The 12,529-nt window shown below is 43.3% G+C and overlaps 1 protein-coding gene across 2 annotated transcripts in view; it reads left to right on the forward strand.

Annotated features, from left to right (window-relative positions):
* Nucleotides 1-12,529, forward strand: part of DIPK1A (divergent protein kinase domain 1A) — a 453,960-nt gene that overhangs the window by 270,512 nt on the left and 170,919 nt on the right. For both annotated transcript variants that reach the window (XM_086953925.1, XM_086953926.1), the window contains one exon: nt 2,372-2,506. In XM_086953925.1, coding sequence (XP_086810051.1) covers nt 2,372-2,506 — 135 coding nt within the window. The remainder of the gene's footprint in view (nt 1-2,371; nt 2,507-12,529) is intronic.

Consider the following 12,529-nt stretch of genomic DNA (forward strand, 5'->3'; position numbering starts at 1 on the left):
GTTCTGACACTGCAATTAGGATGCGACCACACATGGTGCGGTGGCAAACTTCAATTTTTCAATGGGAGCTTGTACAGCGGGCCAAAACCTCAGGAAGGGATGTGATAGGGGCCCCCCAGGGCCACATGAGGAGGGCCAGGAGGAAGGGGGCCCTGCTAGGGGCCCCCAAAGATACTTTCCGACAGCAGTTTCCATGTCAAAAAGGCTGACATGGAACTGCTGTCAAAAAGTGCCATCATAATCCCGATGGCAAAAATGCCGTCCTTAAGGGATTATGAGGCCTTTCCGACTGGCTGATGGGCTACTTGAGCCTGTGGGAACCGAGTCCGATTCCCCGTCCGGTTTAAACTCCGACCGCTGTCCTTATAATACAACGGTTGGACTTTAAACCTACAATGTCAGTCAGAAAGCCTCCAACCAGCGGTCAGAGGCTTTCCAACCGACATTGTAATTAGGCCCTTAAGCATGTTTTTTCACTAAAGTTCCTCACATTTAAACAAATGGCTATATTTTTCTGTTATAAATATGGCACCGTGTCCACAGGCCACTGGGAGCAAGAAGCCAGGTGTTGATAAATGGGACACTTGGAAATGGGAGAAAGTGTAAATGATGAGTTTTATAGAATTCATATAGACGTAGAGTTAATAATTCATTTTTATTTTTTCCCATTTTCAAGTACTGTCTTTACACACAGCAGGCATCTTCCTCCCAGTGGCTGGTAGACACAGTGCCATATTTATACCTGAAAAATGCTCAGTCACCAATACACATATATATATCCCATTCATACACATGTTCATACAACCCCAAAGACCAGGCTTTTAGTAACACACATGGAAGCCCTATCATGGTGCCCCTAACCAAAGTATTTTATTCAAACCACAGTATCTGGCTCTATGGACATTAGACTTAAAGTCAGTGAAGCTGGGTTGTGGGTGTGTGAGGTAACAATGAGCGATCTGCTTGGCCTTCAGTAGCTCACAATGATTTTCATTGTTCAGAAGTAGCTATCACTACAGAAAAAGTTGGAGACCCCTGGTCTAGAATCTGCAGACAACTAAAAACAATGTGCGGGAAACAAAGAAATCTCAATTATCCACAAAAATGTCAGTGCTGGATTTGTTCATTCTGTGCTATTGATATTCCTTCCTCCAGGAATCCAGTTAACTATTCATTTTTTTTAAATGAAGACATAGGACATATTGGGTTGCAGTGCCATTGAGTGATGCAGACCTAGGACTGTACCTTTGCGCACTGCCTGGAGATTAATACTTACTATGCAAACAAATTGTGGACGGAATATTGAATGAATGATACATTTACCCCCAGTCAAGAGATCTGGGTTAAATCCATCATTCTTTTGCTCACCATGTCACCCCAGTTAAGACCCAGCCATATGCAAATCAGTCTTGACCCTGTGCCCCATGGGAACAGTCCAGACCGAACTGCCAGGCCAGGTTCTCCCTAGACCGGAAACAAGCATCCTGGGACCAGTTTCAGGGTATGTCACCCTTCATCAGCCAGGCTAGCTTGAATCCAGTGGTGCAGTGAGCGCGAGACCCACGTCTTGGCATACCCACACCGCTTAGGGCGAAAAGTGCTACAGACATTAATACTTGGCAGCTCTGCCTGGTATTAAAAAGAACACCTTGCTGTAAACAACCTTTGCTATTATGTGCTGCCTTGCACCAGGGATAACATCTCCTTGCATCCGGGTCTCACCTCTTGCCCTGGCAGAGAGTGGTTTCTCATGGCGTTCTTAATGTATGCACGAGAAGGTCGTCAGGCATAACTGATAGCTTCTTTATTCTTAAAACATAAAATCTTGTTTTTCACAATTTTGAAACCGGTTACCTACTGCGGCATCCGTGTGAGTTAACGCAAAGCTTGTCTTTATAAACGTGCTTCGCATCAGTTCTCACTGGCGGCCCCTGAGGGCGCACGCTTTGTTTCTTCTCCGTGGTCAGGCCTGCTTGGCCCAGGGGCAGCGCTCGCGCTTCTAGTTCATGACTGAACTTGCATTATCACTTATATTCAGTTAAATCAGCAAAATGTACCAGTGACGGAGGTGCAGGGGAGAGGATCCATTGCCGTGCGTTGTTTGTGGTCGTTTGTCTGCTGACAGAAAGCTGAAAATGACGTAGTTAAGATGGCCCTATGGGTGTGTAATGTCTGTTGTAGACACATTATCTAGTTTCAGATTTAAAGGAGTATTGTGCACTGCGATGACTGATGGCCGATTTCTGGATGTCTTTTCGTTTCTGCTATTTTTCATTTTAGTGAATGAAACTGTGGTAATATTAACATTTTAATGGACGCCATGCTGCCCGACCTCCCTGGTACTCAGTCATTTTATTTTGCTCTCACACAGGCTCGCTGGTCGTACATGCGGGTGAAGTATCTCTTCTTCTCGTGGCTGGCTGTATTTATCGGCAGTTGGATTATATATGTTCAGTACTCAACCTACACCGAGCTCTGCCGCGGGCATGATTGTAAGAAACTTATCGTAAGTATTCATTTACTTAAAAATCTGCGTCATTTCCCATTGCAAAGTTTTACTTCGTGGGTGTTTGTCTTTGTCGTAGTGCTTAAAACAAATAATTCGTGCTTTATTGTAACTTTTCAATACTTTTCTCCATGTGTGTGACGTCCGTCTGAGGACGTCATCGGCCCTTATTTTTGTGAAATCTGTCACCATGGAGGAGCAGGGCTGATGTTGCCAGCGTCAGATCACTACCACTTTACCTTTAAAGCAGCCGCTGTGGCCGTCTGCAGTGCCAACTTCTAGCAGAGTGTGTTGCACTCAGTAGTTTGTCCTGGGAGAACATGGTGCAACGTGTGTGTGTGTGCTGCAGCTGGGTGCCTAATTCGTCACATTTATTGTACATATGCATGCCAGAGACATGGCATGCCACTAACTGTTGATGAGACACAGTTTAAAAATGTTGCATGCAAAAACAGCGCATTATAGCTTTTATTTTCGACCTTCACAGCATTGCAGTTATTTGAGAAGGATGCTTCTATTTAATTCTCTGAATATATCTTTCCATCACTCCCCTGCCCCCCCACCCCTTCCCCTGGGCCGCTCCTGTCACATGTTCTCTACTGTGTTGTTGCGGGATGCTGTGTTGAGTTTTATGTACCATATAACAGGGAGTTGTCTGGTCTTTTTACCACTTTTTATCTCCTCTTTCGGTCAGGTAGTATCCCAGCTAACTCTTGTTCTTGTAAATACTCTTTGTTCCCTCGACTTGGATAGCTGTGTTTCCTACGTTGACAACAACCGAGACACTAGGAGTAACCAATCTGTGCATAGAATGTTGCCCACTTGCTTCTTGTTTATCATGTTCAGCAGCAGGACTGGCCCACCCTCTGATTTCCGGTGTGGAAGACACTGGCAGGTATGTTGCAAGGGCTTGGCATAGACATAAGTTTATGTCCCTGCTCTAGGCAGGAAGCAAAATTCTATGCCAATAGAACTAGGCAGGACTAAGAAAAGTCAACGTTGAGGATATTCTATGCCAGTGCTGTATGCTACTGGTTTATGAACTCTATTTCTTACCATTATAAAGCCTACTAGAAATGTGTATACACAGTATTGCTTACATTTAATATCACAAACGGGAGAGGAAGGTGATTGTAACACATTCTCTAAAATCTCAGAAGCACCACATAGAAATAGCAGAGTAATTAAACAGTTATTATAATAACATATCACACTTGAAAAGTCCAGTCTATTTACAGAACATCCATTTAGTATATCAAAAATATTTGTGTGCCACACAGTTAAAATATATTCTTCACATACATTATCAATCTATACCTTCAAACCTTTCAGGTTCCTTTCGGACGAGAATTCGATTCTCATGTATTCCATCATTGAGCAGAACATTAGTCGACGCGTGTTTCGTAGGTCAACTCCTGCTTTATCAATGCTCCATTATTATGAAATTTTTTGATTTTATGAAATATGGTTCTTAATATCTGAATAGTATAAAGTAAGGCATCCACTGAAGTCCCAGTTAATTAATTCCCACAGATTAGTCACATTAATCCCATGAGGAGAATTAATAATGCCCATATTAAGGCAACAAACATAAGTGCGGCACTCGAGCACAGGCCATTAAGACAATTGTGCGATATGTTGACATCATTTTATCGTAATTCTTCAGATTTGTGATTGTGGTGCTTCTGACATTTCAGTGAATCTGTTTAATTTCAATTAAACTTAAATCAAGCAGGTTTCACCTAGGGACAACATGCTGCAGATGCAACTACCAAACTGAAAGGCACCCAAGTTTAAGTTGCCATTGATGAAACGGAAGGATACATTTAACACTTGTTGGTGACAGATGCTGTGGAGATGAAACCAAGCAGAAACATAACATTATTAGTACATATTTTAAGATCTGATGGGCTAAAGTATTCAGGCTCTAGTCAGTTTTTAGAGCTGCTCCGGGTGAAAAGGATGGGTTGGGGTAGATGAGTTAGTGGCTGCATTGAGAGAGTCAGGCCTTCACTTGTAATTTTAGACGTTTTGGTATGGAGGGTTTACGGGATGAAATTATGGTACATTTTAAAAAGTGTGTCCATCTGTGATTAATTGTGGGTAAAGGGAGATCCTTTTTTGGATGAGGTTATTAGTAAATGTGAAAATATCCATAGAGTGGGGTGAAAGTGGTTTTCAGTGACCAGATGAGAAGAGAGTTGGAAGTGTGTGCTGTGGACCAGGAAAAAACAGAAGATGTGACGAGTGAAAAACGGCAGATTTTGGAATGTTAAAAGGAAGAGTGTGTGTTGCACCAAGTTGCATCAAAATGTTATCTTGCACGATGAATATCATTCTCTGAGTGGGTGTGGAAAACGCATGTTGCTCGTGTGTGTAAGGGCAGACACAATTCTGGGTCGAGGAAAGAGTGTGGGAGTAAATGGAAAAGCATCAGTGGTAGGAGAAGGTCTAACAGATAGAGATGGAGTGAGATCTCTTTAGTTGAAGGGAAGCAGGTAAAAGTCGGTGAGATATGTTGAAATACCTGTGAGGGGGTCTTGTACTTGAAGACATTGACTTTTGAAGTGTGTTGTACTGGCACACGAAGGGAATGGCATTTGTAGGATGTGCACTAACTAAAGGAGTCTTAATTCGAATATCTTGGCTTTTACACATCCTTTGTTCGGATTGAATGTGTTGGTTGTACTGTTGGGAGGTGATAAAAAGTAGTCAGTGCTGGTTGTGAGATCAGCATATCATCCAGTTAACTTTCATCCAGAGTCTAAATCGCTTACAGCTTTTCCAAGACTGGAGGGTCTCTGCCATTTTAAAAGGATGCCTTTCGACTGGCCTCCGCGTTCTGTGTTCCACCATATTATATCTAGGGTAGTTAAAAGATATCGAGAAACATGTACGTTGGTTTCAGGACAACATACTAGTATTTACAAAGGTTAAATTATCACACCCCCTAACATTAATAGAATTGTATTATAGTTTAAAACAGAATTTAATAATGTTACAGCAGGAGAAATGAAAATCGTAAATCAGCTAGACTAATTGAGGTACTTTTTGTCAAGAGGAAATAAAAGCCAATAGAATAATTAGCTCTTAACCAGAGTCAGGCAATGGCTGTGTCCTGTGCTAAATAGAGTCTTGTGAATTGTGCATACAAGAAGCTTCATGGAACTCGGCAAAGAATGAAGTCAGGGCCGCTGGCCCGCCAAGCATATTACAAGTTCCCTCATCGCCACATTTTTCATGGTAGTGCGACTGCCATGAAAAGTGTGGCGGTGAGGAAACAAAGGGATCCCTGCAGGGCTCCCTGGTGCCTCATGCCATGTGGATGCACACAGGGGGGCGCAACATGTGCCTCTCTGTGTGCATGCACCCCAGCACCTGCACAGCATGGACTGGAGCAGTCAATGCTGTGCAGGTACTTCCTTTGACGTTCCCATTGCAGTAAGTCAAAGAGCTGCCCGCCGGCCAGGGGAAAACTCCTAATCTGGCAGGTGGTTCAAACATGGGTTTGGCGGGGCGGTCCCGCTCCAGCACACCATATTCATTAAAAAAAAACTAAATATTTGAGGTTCATACTGCTAAAGTACCTCAAACCTCCTTGTTAAATTGTATTACAAACCCAAAATGTTTATACTGGTGTTACTGGGCAGATCTACTGCAAAAAACACCAATTGTAACTAATGTTAAAAAACATCTATAAGAGTGCAGCCAGCTACTTTATGGATTAGTCTTGAAATCATTCCAGATTGATCAGTTTTCCTGACACAATGTTCTTTAGGCTTCCGAACATGCAATTATTTTCAAATATTGCTTGAGAAGAACCCTCGTCTTTGGTAAATTATTCTTAGTTCCAATGTAATCTTGGTCATTATCACTCCATAGTATTATTTATGCTTTATATGCATAATGTCCCATTAAATGTCCCCCCTCCAAAAAAAATACTGTTGATTTTTGTAAATGTAGGTGCATTATTTTTGCATAATGTGTTAATTTTCATACTAGTTCCAGTGTCAAATATTTTATAGTGCATCAATGCTGATATATGTTCCTTGTGGTTCAGATGTTGCTCACCATTTCCACTGACACTCAAATGTGCTTCATTGCTCATAACAGGGTTGTGTCCTCTCCTTTCGAGGGAAAGGTTAAGGCAGAGGACAGCAGTCTCACCCTTTGTCATCCTGCTTCTCCAACCTAACCCCTTTAAAACCTCAACGAGTGCTTTGCCTTTTTAAAGCACATGACTTCTGTGGTGAGATAAAGTCCTGTTGTTTCACCAGCGCTGATAGGACATAACTGTGGATCCGTGGGTTTTGGAGATAGTTTAATGAGGCCATACCTGCGTTTTGTGAAGTCTCCCCCACCCACTCTTCCCCCCCAAACATAGAAATCTTCTTAACCGATGTTTAGCCTTGATTAAGCAAAGGAATTGTGTAGTTAGTTCGTCTCATGGAAAACGAGAATAGCTGGTACTCTTGTTACTGTTTTACTCCCAAGAACGGCTAGGGGGACTGCCCCACATTTTGGATATGAAGCTCGCATTCCATTCAAGTTGGTTCATCGAGTTCTGTATGCCCTGCAACAGTAGGGCTGAATGGTTTCATTGGAGCTCCATGGGGCTTGCAGTGAAGCACAAGAAACATTTGTAATTCACTGTTGGGGATGTGCATTACCATTTCAAGGCTTTTCTGTTTGGATGGACTACTGCTCTGTAATGTTTCCCAAAAGTAATGGTGGTTTTCGTGGTGCATTTGCACTGTAATGGCAGTCAAATGTACCCCTTCTTGAACTGATTGCTCAGGGTTTCCATTTTGGAGGTTCAGCTGTCACACCTTTAGGATACAAACACCTTTATGTTCACTTTTTGTTACTCGTGAAAAGGAAAGAGGCTCACCTGGCGCTAGTTGAAAAGATTCAGTTCATTAGTGCATTGTTGGATATGTATCTGCTTAGGGCATTCCATATCTCCACTAGAGAGATTGCACAGTAGAAGAAATCATGGTTTCTGCTTCCCATTCGATGTCTTTGCATGCTGCTCATTCTGTACTAATGTTAATGGATCTAGTGGCTTGTAGTATTGGATTACTCAAGCCAATTGCGCATGTACCCTCTCCAGTGAGAGTTTAGGTTCAGTCAGAATCACTTTTGTAGCAGTCTAAGGGATGTCATCTGCCTCAGTCAGGAATTGATCAGCTCCCTTGTATGATGGACAACTCTGATGAATATCAGAAAAGGTGAAACATTTTTGACACCCTGGCCCTCAAGAAACTCTGGAGACGGACTATTCACATTTTTCATTGGGAGTTCATCTCCATGACTTGAAGGATAGTGCTCCATGGTCCGCTAGTAAGATGTCTCTTTATATGATTCTATAGTCGTTGAGAGCAGTGAGGTTAGTGTAAAGAGCCTTCCTACCTTAAGGTCAAGGGTGTCAAGTTAAGGTCTGTATGACCAACACAGAAACAGTGGTGTATCTCAACAAGCAAGGTGGTGTAGGGTCAAAAAACGTTGAAACAATATTGTGTTGGCGTTTGGAACAGGAGCAAAGACAGGCAAAGGGATCTGTTCGCAGTTAATCTAGGGGGGTGGAAGGACAGCATTGAGGAAAGCTGGCTGACCAGAAGTTCCTCAGTCAAACACAAATGTGAGATAAATTATCAGATTCTAGATCCAATTATCCAGTTTTGGGGAGTCTAGAATATAAATCTCTAAATTAGGTAGTTTCATCCGAAAGGCTTGATTTGGGACACATCTGGTCTAGAGTGATCTTTCCGCCTACATTGCATATTTCCTTATTTATTATTTATTTATTTGTTTATTTAAAGAGTTTTATATAGCGCTAGCTAAACCCGAAGGTATCAGAGCGCTTTACATGAGAATCAACAATGTAACAGAACAAGTTCAACAAATTACACAATACATAAAAAAATAAGTAATACAATTAGGAGGGGAGAGAAAGGAGAGAGAGAAGTAGTGAGAGGGCAGGGGAGGTGAGAAAGGGAGGATAGGGGAAGAGACAATAAGGAGAGACAGAAAGAAGTCTGTCTAAAGACCGACTGGGTAGGTGACGACCAAGGAGGGAATCCACGGCCCATCTCCTCTATAGCTAAACCTGGGAGCTCCATCGGGCGTCAGCCAAAATAGTTCCGTCTCAATACATTGAGAGAGGAGAGAAGGAGAGACATAAAATAGAGGGAAGATGCGGGAGGAGAGTACAGGAGAGACGAAAGGAAGTGGAACAATGTGGTTCAACAGTATAACAGAAAAGATCAACAATTACACATTATATCAAACAATCAGCAATACATTAGGAGAGAGAGAAAGGAGAGAGAAAAGTAATGGGGGGTAGGGGAGGTGAGAAAGTGAGGATAAGGGAAGAGACAATAAGGAGAGACGAAAAGAAGTCTGTATAATGACCGACTGGGTAGGTGACGACCAAGGAGGGAATCCTCGTCCCATCTCCCCTATAGCTAAACCAGGTAGCTCCATCGGGCATCAGACAAAATAGTTCAGTCTCAATAGATTGAGAGAGGAGAGGAGAGACATAACTAGAGGGAGGATGCAGGAGGAGACGACAGGAGAGACGAAGGGAAGTGCAACAGTGTGGTTCAACAATATAAAGATCGACAATTACAAATTACATCACGCAATCAGCAATACATTAGGAGAGGAGAGAAAGGAGAGAGAAAAGTAGTGGGGGTAGGGGAGATGAGAAAGTGAGGATAAGGGAAGAGACATCCATAGAGACGAAAGGAAGTCTGTCTGAAAACCGACTGGGTAGGTGACGACCAAGGAGGGAATCCATGGCCCAACTCCCCTATAGCTAAACCAGGTAGCTCCATCGGGCATCAGACAAAATAGTTTGGTCTCAAGTGTCGAGAGAAGAGGTTCACTGAGAAACAGGGTGGGGACAAGGGGCGGGGGCAGGTGTTGGCAGAGGACAGAAGCTGAATAGAGTAGGAGCGGAGAGGGGAAAGGTTTGGGGAAATAGAGAGGGCGAAGATAAGGTCAGGAGAGACGTGTGAGAGCTTGCCCAAAGTCTGGCTAGGTAGGTGATAGTCAAAGGAGAGAGTCCAAAGTTAATCTCCCCTATGGTTCGCGAGGTAGCTCCACCGGGCATCATACAAAGGTAGCTTTAGAGTTGAGGCCACAGAGTTGAGACAACAGAGTGTAGTGACGCAGGCTCCCGTCACCGCCCACTGGAGTGGACCCTGTTGTTATGTCGTCTTCTTCACTTCACTGTGGCACCCCTTAGGCTGTCCCGTGTCTAAGGCGGTTTCGGTTTCACTTTTCCTCCTAGCTGCCTGTGAGGGTGTTCTTTTCTATTGCTGCCTCCGGCACCACTCCTTCAAATCCCCATATGTTGGACCCTAAGTCTGTGTGGTTTAGTGTTTTGAGTGCGACTGGCGTCACTTTGTTCGGTTGGGTGTCAGCTCCACGGGGCCCAGAAGCGAAAGCTCTGTGCCAGCGCGTCTTCAGGTAGACTCCCCAGGGGGTCGCCTGTGCCGAAAGGTATGGAAGAGAAGGACTCTCCGTCCCAGAGTCAACCGTTATTCTAGCAGCAGCGTTATGGCTAACAGAGCGCCCAAATCGACATATCTCCCCTCAGACATGCTCTCCCTGGGGGCTTAGGCATTTACTTGCAGGGAAGGAAGATGCTTAGGGCGCAGCGCGGCCATGAAGAGGCCTCGCGGCCGCCATGTCAGAATGAGTGGTCAGACTAGCTAGCCAGTTCCAATATGGCCTCTTATTTGCTTACTATGGAAATCTAACTATGATAGTCGTATTTTTGTTTCTATGCACCAATGTCGGAGGTCTTCTTTCCTTTTCTATGTATTATCAGCCATTTTGTACGAAATGAAGCTCTATCGACTAGCCAGTTTTCATGAGGCCAAGGATTGTCCACTTTCTCTTTTTTTAAATCTTTTAGACCTTCGTTTCCGGTTGTTTAGAAATTCAGTTTTTTAAAATGTCATTATTCTTTTTCTGTATATTTCGTTCTTAACCTCATAAGCCTTTATTCCACGGTGACCCTGGGAGTGTAGGGGTGGGTGAGAGGCATGTGCTCTTCTTCTAGCGCTCACCTCCTGCCTCGGACACGCTCCCCTGCTCCATGTAAAGCCACCTGATAAACTTCTTCCATCCATGGCTCGCTCAGCTTCCACTCCTCCTCCGCTTCTTATCACTTGTGTGGAGAGGAGCCCCGAACATCACCACAGCTGCATAAGTCCAGCGAGCTACTCGGAGCTCCAGCCGTGCCGCTCAGCTTTCTCTGACTCCGTGTCTCACTTTGACATATGGAATGACCTATGGTAGCTGCTGGGAGCTTCAGGGACTGGTCGCAGAACCGGAGCCACTCTGTGCCCTCCTCGAGTTCGATGAATAATCTCCTTCCCACCGTCGTGTGTTAGTCAGCTACCATTCGCCCCCTATGTTCGCCGTGGACTCCAACGCTCAGGCCGGTAAGCATTTCTCGTCCGATTTGTTTCCCTCTAATTTTCTTCCTTTCGCATGGCTAATTTGGGATTAATGCAATACATTGCTATCCCTAGCCCCGGAGCTCCTGGATAGAGCCAGATTAGATTGTGACAATACATTTCTCGAAAGGCTGGCAAACTTGATAGACCCTAGCAAGTATTCTGCATTTCTGCTATGGTGCCGCGGCAAGTCTCTGGGCCTTCTCTAAGCGCAATCTTCCAATTTGTAGTGACTCTCACGGAAAAAGGCTCTCTTAACGAACTGTTACTTGCAATTTCAGCATGCTTATTTTTGCTTGTTCAAGGGGCTTTGTTTCACTTAGCAAGTTTGGCTGTCTTTTTAATGGGGCCTCAGAACAGGTTTCATAAAAAGTACTTTATGCTTCATTTATGGAATTTGGTTCTATACTTTTTATAGGACCTTCTTGTGAGCCGTTGCATTCTTTTCACCTCAGATTTCTTTCCAAGACGTTATTTTGGCGACTTTTACTCCATTGCTGCTTATTAATGAACTTCAAACTCTTTCTGCTTCTCCCCACCTTTCACTATCTTCATGTTCCTAACATGGCTTCTGAGTTTCATATATCTCAAATCATTTTCCTCTTGTTCTCTTTTCATCCCCTGCTATTTCTAAGGATGAGGAAAGGATTCACGGATAAGTTCTGTTTATGGCACTTTATCACAGTATTTGTAGATCTCAGTCTTTAAGAGTCAAAGATAATCTTTTAGTTTTAAAGAAGTTAAACATGGTAAACAATTTTAGATGTATTTATTTGGCCATTAATCATTGCTACCATGTGGTAACCAAATCTAATCCTGGTGTCTTTAGAGCACATTCAACCAGAGGTGTTGCAGCAACCTCTGATCTTTTGGGAGGAGTACTCGCACACTGCACATAACTATCACAAACCTAAGGAAGGCTGGTATCAGTTATGACAGCATCAATTCTGAGGATGATCTGTGTTTCTGACTGTTGGTGGGACATGGTACGAATAGTTACCAAACTGTATACACCGATCACATAATGTTTGAATGCTGGAAATTCTAAATTTTATAGGTACACCCCGTTGGTCATAGTTAGGATTTCATCTCTTATAGATGGACAAAAATGATAGCCCAATCTCTGATGGTGCTACCTTGCCCTTGATAAAGAAGGGCATCTCTTCATGTGCCCGGGGCTGAGCAGTGTACCGATTGCAGAGGTCCTCCTTGAGTTTAACATTTACCAATGTTTATATTTATGAATTATTCTGGCATCAGGGAAAGACTGTATTCTACAGCCTCTCCAATAAACATAGCTTTCTGGTGGATACTTCTAACTGCAGATTCCGCACCTTTAAAAACAAAATGTATTGATTTTTCAAGGGTTTTGTCAGTTTTTTGTGTTTTTTTGTACCAGCTTTATATACTGTTGCAAGTTTTATCAACAATTACATTTGTTTGAATTAAATCAGCAGTGCCTAACAATTTTACAATATTATAGTTGTCAAGTCTGGTTGAACCCCAAATTTAGGGTGCAATAATGATTAATTGAAACTTTGAAACTTTG

Source organism: Lissotriton vulgaris, chromosome 1_1, assembly GCF_964263255.1.
Source record: "Lissotriton vulgaris chromosome 1_1, aLisVul1.2, whole genome shotgun sequence".
Lineage (NCBI taxonomy): Eukaryota > Metazoa > Chordata > Amphibia > Caudata > Salamandridae > Lissotriton > Lissotriton vulgaris.